Here is a 15,058-nt window from a genome sequence, read left to right as displayed (position 1 = left end):
ATAGAGAGCCAGGCCTAAGAGACGGGAGGTCCTAGGTTCAAACCTGACCTCAGACACTTCCTAGCTGGGTGACCCTGGGCAAGTCATGGGGGCAGCTGGGTGGATCAGTGGATTGAGAGTCGGGCCTAGAGACGGGAAGTCCTGGGTTCAAATCTGGCCTCAGACACTTCCCAGCTGGGTGATCCTGGGCAAGTCACTTGACCCCCATGGCCTAGCCCTGACCACTCTTCTGCCTTGGAACCAATACACAGTATTGACTCCAAGATGGAAGGTGAGGGTTTAAAAAAAAAAAAGAACTTTTATCAATGATCAAACATAACTCCAAAGAACTACTGATGAAGCTAGCTATCTATGTTCTGAAAAACAAGTGGACTCAAAAAGCAGAATGAGAGATATCTATTTTTGGACAGAGCCAATACAGGAAGGTTTTACTGGACTGTGCGTACTTGTTACAAAGACTGTGTTTTGTTTCCATCAGGCCCCGGGGGAACTAGTATCCCTTCCCCATCCTGAGCTTTAGAGGTATGGTGTCCCCAAGGTCTGGAAAACCTGTGTAAAATTTTTGGCTCTCCCTTTCTACCAGGAAAGAAGTTTGAATTTGTTTCTCTTTCTTTCTGGAATGTTTCCAGTACCTAATAATAAAACATGAGTTAAATACTTTGTCATCAGTTAGGTCAATGTTAAGATACCTTTCAACTTCTAGCTTATGTGTGCCAACTGCTGAGTTTTGCATTCATTTTGCAGTTTAATGTTTTAGTTTTTTAACTTCTAAAAAATAGCGTATATTTATGGCATTAAAAGGTAAAATATGTTGATGTTATATAATACTACACATATATTTTATGCATTTTTTGAGTTTCTAAACTTTTGCTTGTCATCTGCTAGCCTCTTGCAGGTAATTTGTGGCTGCCACAAAATTTCCTCCAAAATTCCCATTTAATGTCTTATTCCAACTCATGATATAGTGAAATCGCAATAGGTAAAGTTGTGATAAGGTAGGGATACCTGTACTTATTGGTTAAAAATTTTTTTCAATTAAAAAGATTTATAATTTGCTGTGTAAGAATGAAACTGAATTTTTTAAAAAACTGTTTTTGGACATGGACAATAAGGGAATTTATTTTACTTGACAAAACCTATTTTCTAGAAGGTATTTGATTTTTTTCTCCCAACAAAGAAGGAGGTGGGAAGAAAATAAAATAGATTTTTGATAACAAATTAAGATACAATTTGATTTTTGAAAAATGCTATACTACTGGCAGTAGGAAAAAGTCTTTTATCTCTTAAGTCATATTGTATTTCTGAAGACATGCCTTCCCTCAAGACATTTTTTTCTACGTAAAGCCTGGCCAAAAGAAATCATTTTTTTAAAAATGAGATCTTCCACCAGAGAATTCATTTGTCAGAAAACGTGCTCCAGACTTATGAAAGGAATTTAATAGCAACGTAACTTACAAATTACATTGTAAATAAATATAGAAACAAACTTCTTGCACACTGACTAATCAACTCTTAAGTTTGAAGAACAGTTTTTTCTAAAAAAAAAAACATAAAAGAAAAATGAAAAAAAAAATACCTTTTGTATAATCCGAAGAATAATATTCCATTTCAGATCCAACTGAATGAGGGGGGAAAAAAACAAAAACAACTTCTGAAATATTAAAATTAGATGACAAAAAGGAGAATTAAAATTAAGCAAGCTAGGAAAGTCACTTGAAGTCAGTAGACTGGCATGTAAGGTTTCCTAAATTTCAAGGACTCATTCACAACATTTAGACTGAACAGTAACTGAAAGAATTTGTTGCTAGTCTCATAAAATTACTGAATTGCGAAATTGGAAGGAACCTCAGAGAATTCCAAAACTACATATACTTGTTGCATTTTTGATTGGCTTCCAATTATTATGAAACTTTTCTAGAATTTCTATCTATAGCTCCTAGTTCTACCCTTCACAGTAAAGTAGAATAAATTGAATCCCTCTCTTACACATGAGCAATCTTTTCAGATACTGGAAAAGAGCGAACAAGTCTATTCTAAGTCATCCCCCACGTTTGTAATTTCCCAATATTGATCACTATCATATTTTTTAGTCTATAGCCTTAGCTGAAAGAAAAGGTAACTATATTCCAGTGCTTAACAGTTCCTGCCATAGAGTAAGAATTCAATAAATGCCTGACTTGACTGTGTCAATATAGTGATAACCAAAAAAGCCCAACCTCTTGAACTTCAACTTATTCCATCTACTCTTAAAGTATTCGTGAAATGGCAGGCCAATCGAGCAGCCAAAAAAGCAATAATCATAATAGCTCATAATAGCCCTTCTAAGTGTTATAAACTCTTAACATTTTTATTTCATTTAATCCTTACAACAACAAAAACTGAGGATAAGAAAGGTTGTGACTTGTCCATAGTTACACACAGCTACAAAGTAGGAATTAACCTAGTGATACCTTTGTTAAATCATCCAGTATAGTTTTTCTTTCTGAATTACTTTCACAGCAATAGAGGATGCTGTATAAAATATCAACCAGAAAATCAGTATTTTGCTTCTTGTCTTCACTGAGCCAATTTATTAGTTTTTCATACATAAATCGTACTGCAGGGTTTTCACGGACACTTCTTACTAGTTCTTGAGGTACAGTATTGACATCGATGTTACATTTTTCGTTTTGTAATTCCAACATCACTTTGAATACTTCACTTGAAGCAAAGGAGTTCAGAAGAGAAGAAAGAAAGCTTAAATGCTTCCTCGACTTCATTCCACTGATGTGTGCAACACTCCTTCCGGCAAGATTACAAACCAAGTCATACAGAGGTCCATTCCTTAGTTGAGAGATATGAACTGGAAACTTCTGATCCCAACTGGGATCAAGCTCTTCAGCATTCTCCTCTTCTGAAGAGATCTCTTTTCTGTTCTCTGTGCTACTTTCTGGCGCCCCATCTATAATTCGGGCCTTGGGAACTTTTTTTTGGTTTTGTTTCCCTGAGTTTTCTGCCTTCTGAAGAACTTGTAATAAGCTAGCTAGACCCAAGAGTGATTTCTCATCAGCTTCTTGTGAAGCAATTTTCTGAAGACAAATATCTGATAGATTTGCCCAGAAAGTTTTCAGCACATTCTTCAAGGTATCGACTACTCTATCATCTCCATGGGTCTCTGCTTTATTTTCCCAGGAATTTAGTGTTTCTGCTAACTGATCATAGAGTTGTTCATTCTGCAGTCTTGGGTCATTTAGCGCTGTATCAACAAAAGGGATCAACTAAAAATGAAAAGCAAAAAAAGCATGATTTTTTTCAAGAGGAATATACATATGCTGCTGATAAACTGTGAAAATATAATTGATGAAAAATATATTTCTAGTGAGAAACTTCCTTTTATAAATACAAACTGGAAAATTGCAAAGTGAAGTTAAGTGACTTACTGAGGGTTACACACCCAACATATTTTTCTGAATGAATTTAGCTCAATTTTTTCATTAAGCAACATGGCTTCACTTAGATATTAAAAATGCAGTTCCTTTAGTATGTATATGTTCAATCAGACCTTTTAACTTCTCTAAGAGCTGACAGTCAATAGTTAAAACTACACATGTTAAATTCCCAACTTGACCATAATTTTAGGCTTAGGCATAATTGTTGTAGAATTCTAAATCCATCTAGCCAATATTACATGTTACTTAATAAGTAAAAAATTATAAACATCATCTATTAATACTAAAAGGCATAATATTTTTTTAAATGTTATCTTTATTTTATAAATACCTGATCATTGATAAGCATCTTCTGCATTTTTACTGATTCTTCTTTTACACCTAAATTTTGTTGCATTATAAACCGTAAACATTCAAAAAATGCAGATATTAATGCTGAGCAGTCTGAATGGCTGGTTAGGATTCGTTCTGTTGATAATCTAAAATATAATAAAGTATTAATTAATTAATTAATTTTGTAATTCTGACTACTAAACTGAGCCTCATACTCTTTTATAATTATTAAAGAATAAGAAACATTATGGTACAAAAATATAGATACTATAAAAAACATTCTACCAACATCAAAATAACATATTTTAAAAACTAATAAACAAATGAGAAGTATTAAAGAATGACACTTTATTCAAGTTGAAAGAGAATTTAGGCAATGGGATAAAAAGGTATAATAATAAAAATCACTCTCTTACTTTAATGATGAGAAAATTAAAATGCAAAAAGATTAATTCATTCATATCCACATAGCTAATAAGATATATTCAATGAGACTAAATATATTTTACATCTAAAAAGAGAGTAAATAACAAGCTAACAATCTGGGAGAAAAAATATTTTGGAAATATTTGGAAAACTATATATTCCACTAATATTTAGGTAGCACTTTAGATTTATGCAGTTCTTTCTCATTTAATACTCACAACCCTGAATGGGTGGATGGTTCAAATATTATAATTGCCATTTTTAAGAGGAAGAAATTAAGTCTCAGAACTTAAAATAATTTGCCTGATATCACTTGGAAAATAACATTTTAAAAATTAATCATACTAATGAAACCTCTTACTTATATTGGTAAGTTTCTCAAAATGCTACCAAAATGAACCCATTTGGCAAAGTGACCTCACTTTTGACCGTATCATATTGTTTTCATTGTTTTATGTCACCTATTATGAAAATTCCAAAGAATTATTAGACTATTAATTTCAGAGATAAAGAATTGGAAGAATCTCAGAATATATCTAGTTCAATCTCCTCATTTTAAGATGAGGACATTGTGGCCCAGAAAAGTGAAGTGATTTACCTAAAATCACCCAAGTAATAAGTGGAAGAAAAGTGGGATTCCAACTCAAGTAACAATGAATCCAAATTCAAAACTCCCACCATAAAATGATTAGAATATAAAAATACTTTAAGAATCTTAATTGTAGAATTACAGATTTAGAGCTATAAAATCACAGATTAAGAAGCCATTGAGGCTAAGCCATCTCATTTGGTAGATGAGGAAACCGAGGTTGAGAGAGGTTAAATAACTTTGTCCTGGGACACATAATTAATATGCGTCCCAGAAAGGATTTAAACTCAGGTCTTCTTGACTATTATTCTATTACTCTACCCACTACACCTCCAAAACTACCTTATAGGTATAGAAGATTATAAACTATTAAAGATTATCCAATTAAACCTCTTCTTCTGTAGAAGAGGAAAATGAAACCCAAAAGATTTAAGTGACTTGCCTGAGATACTACAGTGGCAGAACTAGCTTTGAACCCTTCTAACTCTTGGTTCAATAATAATCAATAAGTAATCATAGGCTCCCATACTCTCCCACTGAATACTTACCTATAAGAAGATACATTAATTACAAGTTGCTCCCTCATTTGGGCAAAGAACAGCTATAAATCCACATATCTACTCCAAGACACAAACATATGACTATCTATGGCATTTTATACATGGAGTCACACTGTATTTCTTTTTCTACTTCTCTATTTCCAAAGAAAATTATGTGTACTTATTAAATCAAGATTTAGAATATCTTACCCTTGAGTTATATAAGTAAAAAAATCTCTGAAGAATTCCAAGTTTAAGTCTGTTGAAAAATGAGGGATCTTGCTAATAAAAGGCAAGAGATAAGGATATATGACTGTAGCTAGGCCTCTTCCTCCTTCACTAAGCATAGTTGATAGCTTGGGAAACACATTTTTACTTGCATTTACATGATTCCAACAGTCCTACCAAAAATAAACAAAAACCAGAAATATAATGAATTATTCAATTTATCCCTTCCTGTAATGTTCTCCACCTCTAAAAAAGTGAAATGAAAAAAAAAATTGAGTCATCCCATAAGCATTAGTCACAATTATGATATAGTCAAAACCATAACATAAATCACTGTTACTCAGAATTCACATGGATAGCATTTAACCTAAAATAACTCTATTAGGGCTACTTTCTGAAAATAGCATTTCAACTCCATCTACCTTTTAAGACTCATATATGCTACCCTTATTTGTCTGTAAGTTATTTAGTGGTAATTGTTGCTGCTTTAAATAAGAAACTAAATACAACTTTTGAATTGCCATTTGTATATTCAGACTAAAATCTGTACCAAGATTTAGATAAAGTTTCTTCTATGATCTTTTAATTTTCATAATGAATTTCTTTATACTTAAAGCTAGTTGCTAATCCATTAATGAACAAGGGACAAAATAATTCTGAAGTTCTCTTACATACCTCAATAGTCGTAAGGATATAAAGCACAGCTTCCCAAAGAGATGGACAAACCACTGGATCAATTTCATCAATGTTGGCAAGAACTGCAGGAGAAACTCTGGATGATTCAGCTTTCATAGACTTAGGAATATACTGGCAAAGGGCAGAAACTAACTCAAAAAAAGCTGAACGGACCTAAAAGAGACAATGAAGAAATAGAATTTAAAAAAAAAAGCTGTGTGAAAACTAAGGTCTAGTTTTTTCATTTCTGTTACACACATATAAATGTGCATATGAATGACAGCAACGAAAAGTAATGCCTGCTAGAGGGGGTGTAGGCAAAGTTGGTCATTAATGCATTGCTGGTGGAGTTCTGAATGGATCCAGCCATTCTGGCAGGCAATTTGGAACTATGCCCAAAGGGTAGTAAAAGACTGTCTGCCCTTTGATCCAGCCATAGCACTGCTGGGTTTGTTCCCCAAAGAGATAATACAAAAATTGGAAAATGAGGGGATGACCTTCAATTGGGGAATGGCTGAACACATTGTGGTACATGTTGGTGATGGAATACTATTGAGCTCAAAGGAATAATGAACTAGAGGGATTCCATGTGAACTGGAACAACCTCCAGGAAGTGATGCAGAGCGAAAGGAGCAGAACCAGGAGAACATTGTACACAGAGATGGATACATTGTAGCACAATTGAATGTAATGAACTTCTCTACTAGCAGCAATACAGTGATCCAGGACAATTCAGAGGGATTTACAAGAAAGAACATTATCCACATCCAGAGAAAGAACTGCAGGAGTAGAAACACAGAAGAAAAACAACTGCTTGAATACATGGATTGAAGGGATATGGTTGGGGATGGAGACTAAATGAACATCCTAATGCAAACACCAACAACATGGAAATAGATTCTGATCAAGGTCACATGTAAAACTCAATGGAATTGTGTGTCAGCTATGGGAAAGGGGGGTGCGGGGTGGAAGGAGAATATGATTTTTTGTAACCAAGGAATAATGTTTGAAATTGACCAAATAAAAACAAATCAAAATACTCCAAGAAAATAAATAATGAATGAGTAAAATAATATATATGCATATGAGATATATGGATATGGTTTGTTTGTTATAGTTACAAAAACAAATAGCAGCTAATGTGCATGGTAAACATCAATTTTCAAATGTATTAACCAGAATTTCAATAATTCTGAATTTCCATGACAATACAGGACAATATAAATGGCTCTGGGTCCTTATGAACAGACATGTTAATCTGTACAAACATTAGGTGTATAAATTCCAAATACATTTTTAACCAAAAGTATTAATGACCAAAAAATTACAAATCTTAGTTCAAATAAGCCATCGAAATTGATCAGAGAAATGTTAACAAGTATTTACTTAAGGTATTACATAAAAAGGAAAGATAAAAGATAGGCATTAAAATGTAAAAAGAACAAAAATACCTGGGGTGAATGATGCTTTCCATACTTCCAAAATTTGCTGTGTGCTAGAAGAGGTTTAAGTTTCTCCTCTACAGAGTCCATCTCACTAGCAGGCATCATGCAAAGCAATTTCTTTAAAGCCAACAGGGAAGAAGTTAAAATTCTAAAATATTTGGCTTCTCTTTCTTCTTCTGGAACAGTTCTTAATTTGAAAGAGGTAGGGGTAGGGATAATGGAATACATATTAAATATGCACAAAACACAAATAATAAAAGCAACAATTATATTTATAACTAAGATACAAATGCTCACTATAAAATTATTATTGCAATTACCAAATAAATTAATTAGTCAACAAGCATATATAAAGTACCTATTTACTATGTGCCAGGCATTATGCTAAGGGGAAAGTGAGACAAAAGTGAGATAGTCCTTGTCCATAAGGACCTTGCATCCTAGGGGAGAGAGAAAAGGTAAATATAAGCATATACATAAAACAATGCAATTTTTACAATAATGCCTTACACCACATGAGTGTTGTTAAAGATTTGCTGAATAAATGAAAGTTTATTATCAGAAATTTTAGCTGGCCTGGAAGATTCAAACCATCACGACTAGGCTGGTCAACATGGTGGATCATTGAAGTCCTACACTGTAACTGTGGCTGACCTCCAAGACTTTCTTGGAACTCTCTTCTTTTCTTTCTTAGTGAAAATAATCAATCAATAAATATTTATTAAGTGCCTACCATGACAGATGAAAGATAAAATGACTGAGGAAACAAAGGTCTAAGTTTCTGAGTATATTGATATATTAAACATATATTCTCACTGTCAAAAAAAACTGGGACCAGTTGCATTCCTCAGCTTTAACACCAGACCTCAAATACTGGAGGAGACAGACTCATTAAAAACAATTAATTAAATAAGATCCAAACAATTAACCAGGGCAGAAAGTTGGGTAATGGACTTCACAAATTGGGAGTGAGAGAGAGAACAGATACAATTCTCTGAAATCAGAACAAGAAATGTACCAATCCCAATGAACTGATGAGGGACCTGAGCTAGTTCCATAATTAAGTCACAAAATGGAGTCACCACAAGATGGCAGTGTGGTTCATTCAGTATGTACAAGCACATGCTGTTCTAATATCTCAATTCCCTCGACTAATGATGTGTGACAAATTATGCTAAATACTAGGTATAAACAAAGAAGCAAAAGATGGTACTTGTCCTCAAGGAGCTCACAATCTAATGGGGGAAACAAAAAACAAAACTATATCAACAAGCTATGTAGGAAGTAATTAACTGGAGGAGAGAAGTTAGAATTAAGAGGAGTTGGGAAAAGCTCTCGTAGAAGACAAGATTTTATTTGGGACTTAAAAGAAGGCACAAAAGCCAACAGGAAGAGACAAGGAGGGAGAATATTCCAGCACAGGAACCAGCCACAGAATATGTTCAGAACTGTTCATGGAACAGCAAGAAGGCCAGATCAAAGACTATATGGCAAGGCACGCTACTGGAGAGATGGGGGTGTAAACTATGAAGCTCTTTGAATGCCAAGCAGAGAAATCTGCATTTGATTCAAGAGGTGACAGGGAAATGCTGGAATGTACTGTGTGGAAGATAACTTCATCAGACATGCAATTTAAGAAAATCACTTTAGAGGCTGAATGGAGGATGGACTGGATGAGATGAGACTTGAAGAAGGGAGACTCACAACAAAACCGTTACAGTGGTACAAATATGAGGCAGTATGGGCCCACTCCAGAGTGGTGGCAATATCAGAGAAGGAAGTGAGTAAAGGGATGGTGCAAAGGTGAAACCAATAGACCTTGGCCATAGGGCGAATGAGAGGTATGAGAATGACTCCCACACTTCAAGCCTGAGAGACTGAGAGGTTTGTGATGCCCTGTACGAGGAAGTCTGAGTTTACAGATGTCTCTTGAACATCCAATCTGAAATGCCTGAAAGGCAGAGATGCAAGATTAAACATCAACAGAGAGACTGGGGAAAGAGAGGAAAATCTGAGAAATGTGAATATAGAGATAATATTAAATCCAGGGAAGATAGCCACAGGTTCAAATATCATCTCTAAAGATGACCCTCAGACATAGATATCTAGCCCTAGTTCCAACTGTCCCAAGTTCCAGTCTTACATTAGCAAATGCATCCTTGCCATCTACAACTGATATTCTGTAAGTGTCTCAAACTTAACATGCCTAAATGCAGTGATCCTGAGCAACCCGGAGGGCTCTACAAGAAAGAACACCGTCCACATTCAGAGGAAGAACTGTGGGAGCAGAAACACAGAAGAAAAACACCTGCTTGATCACATGGGTCGAGGGGATATGACTGGGGATAAGGCTGGGGATGGAGACTCTAAACGATCATCCTAGTGCAAACACCAACAACATCAAGGACACATGTAATACCCAATGAAATTGCGCATCGTCCGCAGAAAGGGTGGGGGAGGGGAAGGAGGGAAATGATGTGATTCTTGTAACCAAGAAATAATGTTCTAAATTGACTAAATAAGTTCAAAAACTGTAAAACAAAAACAAAAAACTTAACATGCCTAAAACATTTCTGCAATGATCTCCTATGGATTTAATTATCATCTGTTTAGATATACCTATTTTGCCCCTATCTCTCGGTTGACCTCAAACCTTACTTTTCCAGCTGCTCACAAAGACCATTTCAAAAGCCTACAAAACCTAGACTTCCAGCTGGAAGTATCTTCTTCGAATCACCCTCCAAAGAGTTACCAAAATAAATCTTCCTATAGGACACTTCTCTGCCCAATCTTCTTCAATGGCTTCCTATTGCCTCTAGGATAAAATTTAAAATCTTCACTTTACCATTAAAGCCCTGTCTCCAGCCTATCTTTCCGTACATTATTCCCCTTTCATGCAATCAAGGTCCAGCCAAAATAGCTTACCTGCTGACAGAATTCCATCTCCCACTTCCATGTAACAGCACATGTGAACAACATGCTTGTCACTGCATTCCCTCTTCTAGCCCACTTTAGCATTCCTAGCTTACTTCAAGTATAAATAGAAATCCTCTCTCTGATGAGAAGTCTTTCCAGATATGTCTATGTTAAAGTACTCTCTCCTTTTTGCTCACTTCAATAGCCATTCAAAAAGTACATTCCCCAGTAGAATATAAGTGTCTTGAGGACAGGAGCCATTTATCATTTTGTCTTTTTGTCCCCTCCTTAGCACAATGTCTTGCACATAGCAAACACTTAATTGGATAGATTTAAGTTTCCATTGTATGTTACATATACATATTATACATATATGTCACATATGTGTCACATATATGACCATGGCTGTTTTAAAATTACTATATACCATTTCTACTCTTAGTAATATGCAACACTTATTTCCTTCTCTTAGCACCACTTTGGATACAGATAATTCATTGCTAAATAAAAAGTATTCTAGAAATTGGAAAATTATGAAAGTTGCTCATTGACACTGAAATCACTGTGAATCCAGGGATAAACTATCTCTCAGATAAAATCTCTAGGAGCTTGATCTACCTTACGCTACGTTAGATATAAAATTTAAATATAACTTTCTATAAGTTCATACGGTTATTTATGATTCTAATCATCCTCTACAAGTCCTGCCAGGTAAGAGAGGGGTGCTACTATATTTGGCCAAGGAAGAAATATGGTGGAACAAATTCAAATGTTATTTTCAAGTTCAAACCACAAAAGTGAAATTATAATGGGTGATTTTGCACATTCCTTGAAATAGGGTTCAATGATTATTGAAATTAGACTTCCTTTCTCTGGAGGTTCCCAATTATCTGGATTACAAATGATAATTGTCTGAATAATATAATGCAAAACAAGGAAAAAAGAACAATAAAAAATATTTTAAAAGTCAAAACAGAAATCAAAGGAGGCTATTTCACTTTGTTTTCCATTAATGGAGAAAATATACCTGGATGAAAATAATTTTTTTTTCTTTGATTTGGTATAGCAAATTGAGTCAATGAAATCTATATTCAGAAGCCATCTTTCACTTAAATTATCACTTAATGAAGCAAACAATTGATTAAATCTAAGTGGGCTCACAGCAATAAAAGTAGATCTTTAATATGATAAATAGAAAATAGTATAACTTACTGTGGGTCACTAAGTGTATCTGGTGTTTCTTTTAGAAGATGATCCTGTAGCACCTACATAAGGTTAAAAAAACACACACCATGATCACACCATGATCACCTAATAAGAGATTTAATTAATTACACAGTCTATGACGGGCAAAAATAGCATGGATATGTGGAAGCTACAGCTATTCCCATTATTCCCCTAACATTCTTTTTTTTTTTAAACCCTCACCTTCCATCTTGGAATCAATACTGTGTATTGGCTCCAAGGCAGAAGAGTGGTAAAGGCTAGGCAATGGGGGTTAAGTAACTTGCCCAGGGTCACCCGGCTAGAGAGTATCTGAGGCCACATTTGAACCCAGGACCTCCCATCTCTAGGCTTGGCTCTCCATCCACTGAGCCACCCAGCTGTCCCCCCCCCCTCATTTTTTTAAACCTTTACTTTCCATCTTGGAATCAATACTATGTATTGGTTTCAAGGCAGAAGAGGGGTAAGAGCTAAAAAAAGATTTTTAACTTTGTTCTTACCAAAATTATTTCCAGAGTAACTACAAGGTGTCAAAAAAACCCCAAAACCCTAATCTGAGTTTCTCCTCTTTCTTCTGGTGTTCTATACAACACATAATACACATTAACACAGATACCACTTAGTCAATCATCTCAACTATTTGCAAAATAGCTAAAACTCCAGAAAGTAAAAAAAAAAATGTCTGAACAGACCAAATATGTTATCATGGTCATAAAGAAAGGATTATGTACTTTACCCACATAATGGGTACTCTGTGGAATTTAACTCAAATCTAACAAGTTTTATTGTGTTCTCAGCTGAGAGGATTCCAAAGCTTCAAATAAGAAAGGAGACAGTTATGAGGGAGAGCTAAGGAAGGCCGACTGACACAGTAGCAATAAGTAATAGCAGAAAGTGAAGGAGACCAAAAACCATACCATGCTAACAACTTAAATTCATTATCAAAAATGATTAGTAAGAACTTTATTGTAGAGCAGTGACAAAAAATAGGAGATATACTATGCCCAAAGGGCTTTAAATAACTGTCTGCCCTTTGATCCAGCCATAGCACTGCTGGGTTTGTACCCCAAAGAGATCATAAGGAAAAAGACTTGTACAAGAATATTCATAGCTGCGTTCTTTGTGGTGGCAAAAAACTGGAAAATGAGGGGCTGCCCTTCGATTGGGGAATGGCTGAACACATTGTGGTACCTGTTCGTGATGGAATACTATTGTGCTCAAAGGAATAATAAAGTGGAGGAATTCCATGGGGACTGGAACAACCTCCAGGAAGTGATGCAGAGCGAGAGGAGCAGAACCAGGAGAACATTGTACACAGAGACGGATACACTATGGCACAATCGAAGGTCATGGACTTCTATACTAGCAGCAATGCAGTCCAGGACAATTCTGAGGGAGTTTTGAGAAAGAACACTATCCATATTCAGAGGAAGAACTGTGGGAGTAGAAGCCCAGAAGAAAAATATTTGCTTGATCACATGGTTCAATGGGGATATGATTGGGGATGTAGACTCTAAGCGATCACCCTAGTGCAAATACTAATAATATGGAAATAGGTTTTGATCAGTGATACATGTAAAACCGAATGGAATTTCTCAATGGCTATGGGAAGAGGGGAAGGAAAGACTACAAATCATATAACCATGGAAAAATAGCCTAAATAAAATAAATAAATGAAATTTTAAAAATAGAAGATATAAAGATTAAAATAAGATGTAATTCCTATATATTATTCAAGGACCTAGCTAAAAGTGTGAAAAATAGAAAATAGGAACTAGAAAAGCATACTAAGAAGGTATAAATTCAACATAAAGAGATTTTAATTAAGAACCTAATTTATGGAAGGTATACCATGGCAGATAATAGGAGAAATGAAAATATGACCTATAATTAGTAGACGTCATAATCTAAAAGGGTATGAGAACTCAAGCATTACAGAGCCATTCAATATGGGGACAAAAATCTCCCCAAATAACAATAGCATGTAAAGAATATCATTGCATTTATTTCTTATATGTTGTCTTTTTAACCTCTATAAATGCTGCCAGATATCATAATTGATGCTGACAATAGTGCTGAATCGATCGGGCAAAAAGTTGACCTATGAAAAAAAGGTTCTTTATAAGTCAAAATAGTCACAGCAACATTTTGAGTAAAACAAAATAAGACCTGTCCAATTGTGCAATAGCTAAAAATATTGGGATGCATGAATGGAAATTATTGTACCAAAAGACAAGGCGCATACAACTAAATCAGAGAAACATGGGAAGACTAACAAAGTGAATTAAACAGAATCAGTAAAACAATATACACCGTGTAACAACAATGTAAATGAAAAACAATCAAAGGAAACTACATGATTAAGATTCCTGTATCTGGCTCTAGAAAAAAAAATCCTCTGTTCTCTGAAAAGGTTATGGCCTATGGATGTTAAATATTGCACATAATATATATATATATATATATATATATATATATATATATATATATATATATATATATATCCATCAATAGGTTAGCTAGTTTTGCAAAATTATCTTAGAGAGTTTTCTTTATCTTTGTTAAGGAAAGGCTTGCTGAGAAGGGGGAGTGAGAGTATATCCAGAAATGAATATCACAGAGACTTCCAGGTAAAATGACTGCCTAACCAGAGGCTGGCAGATTAGTTTTCCCCACCTAGTCCAACAAAAACAAAAATTGTACCAGACCAAATAATTTTCAAGAAACTATCAAGGAAGTGGGCAGCTGAGTAGCTCAGTGGATTGAAAGCTAGGCCTAGAGATGGGAGATCCTAGGTTCAAATCTGGCCTCAGACACCTCCCAGCTGTGTGACCCTGGGCAAGTCACTTGACCCCCATTGCCTAGCCTTTACCACCATTTTGCCTTGGAGCCAATACATAGTATTGACTCCAAGACAGAAGGTAAGGGCTTAAAAAAAGAAACTATCAAAGAAAACTGCCCTAATATTCTAGAAACAGAGGGTAAAATAGAAATTGAAAGAATCCACCAATTACCTCCTCAAAGAGATCCCGAAAGGATAACTTCCAGGAATATTATGTCCAAATTTCAGAACTCCCAGGTCAAGGAGAAAATATTGCAAGCAGTCAAAAAGAAATGATTTAAATTTCATGGAGCCATACAAGATTTAGCAGCTTCTATGTTAAAGGATTGGAGGACCTAGAATATGATATTCTAGAGGGCAAAGAAGCTAGGACTTCAGTCAAGGATTACTTACCCAGCAAAACTGAGCATAAT

The 15,058-nt window shown here is 35.0% G+C and overlaps 1 protein-coding gene across 3 annotated transcripts in view; it reads right to left on the bottom strand.

Moving 5' to 3' along the window:
* The window catches only part of LTN1 (listerin E3 ubiquitin protein ligase 1), a 117,991-nt gene that overhangs the window by 72,784 nt on the left and 30,149 nt on the right, over nt 1–15,058 (bottom strand). For all 3 annotated transcript variants that reach the window (XM_007493136.3, XM_056825978.1, XM_007493137.3), the window contains 7 exons: nt 11,792–11,844; nt 7,670–7,850; nt 6,219–6,392; nt 5,526–5,716; nt 3,760–3,907; nt 2,451–3,257; nt 1,577–1,618 (listed from right to left, as the gene is read on the bottom strand). In XM_007493136.3, the coding sequence (XP_007493198.1) occupies nt 1,577–1,618; nt 2,451–3,257; nt 3,760–3,907; nt 5,526–5,716; nt 6,219–6,392; nt 7,670–7,850; nt 11,792–11,844 (1,596 nt within the window). The remainder of the gene's footprint in view (nt 1–1,576; nt 1,619–2,450; nt 3,258–3,759; nt 3,908–5,525; nt 5,717–6,218; nt 6,393–7,669; nt 7,851–11,791; nt 11,845–15,058) is intronic.

The sequence above is a fragment of the Monodelphis domestica genome, chromosome 4 (assembly GCF_027887165.1).
Source record: "Monodelphis domestica isolate mMonDom1 chromosome 4, mMonDom1.pri, whole genome shotgun sequence".
Taxonomy (NCBI): Eukaryota; Metazoa; Chordata; class Mammalia; order Didelphimorphia; family Didelphidae; genus Monodelphis; species Monodelphis domestica.
This window is presented reverse-complemented; position numbering and strand designations above follow the sequence as displayed.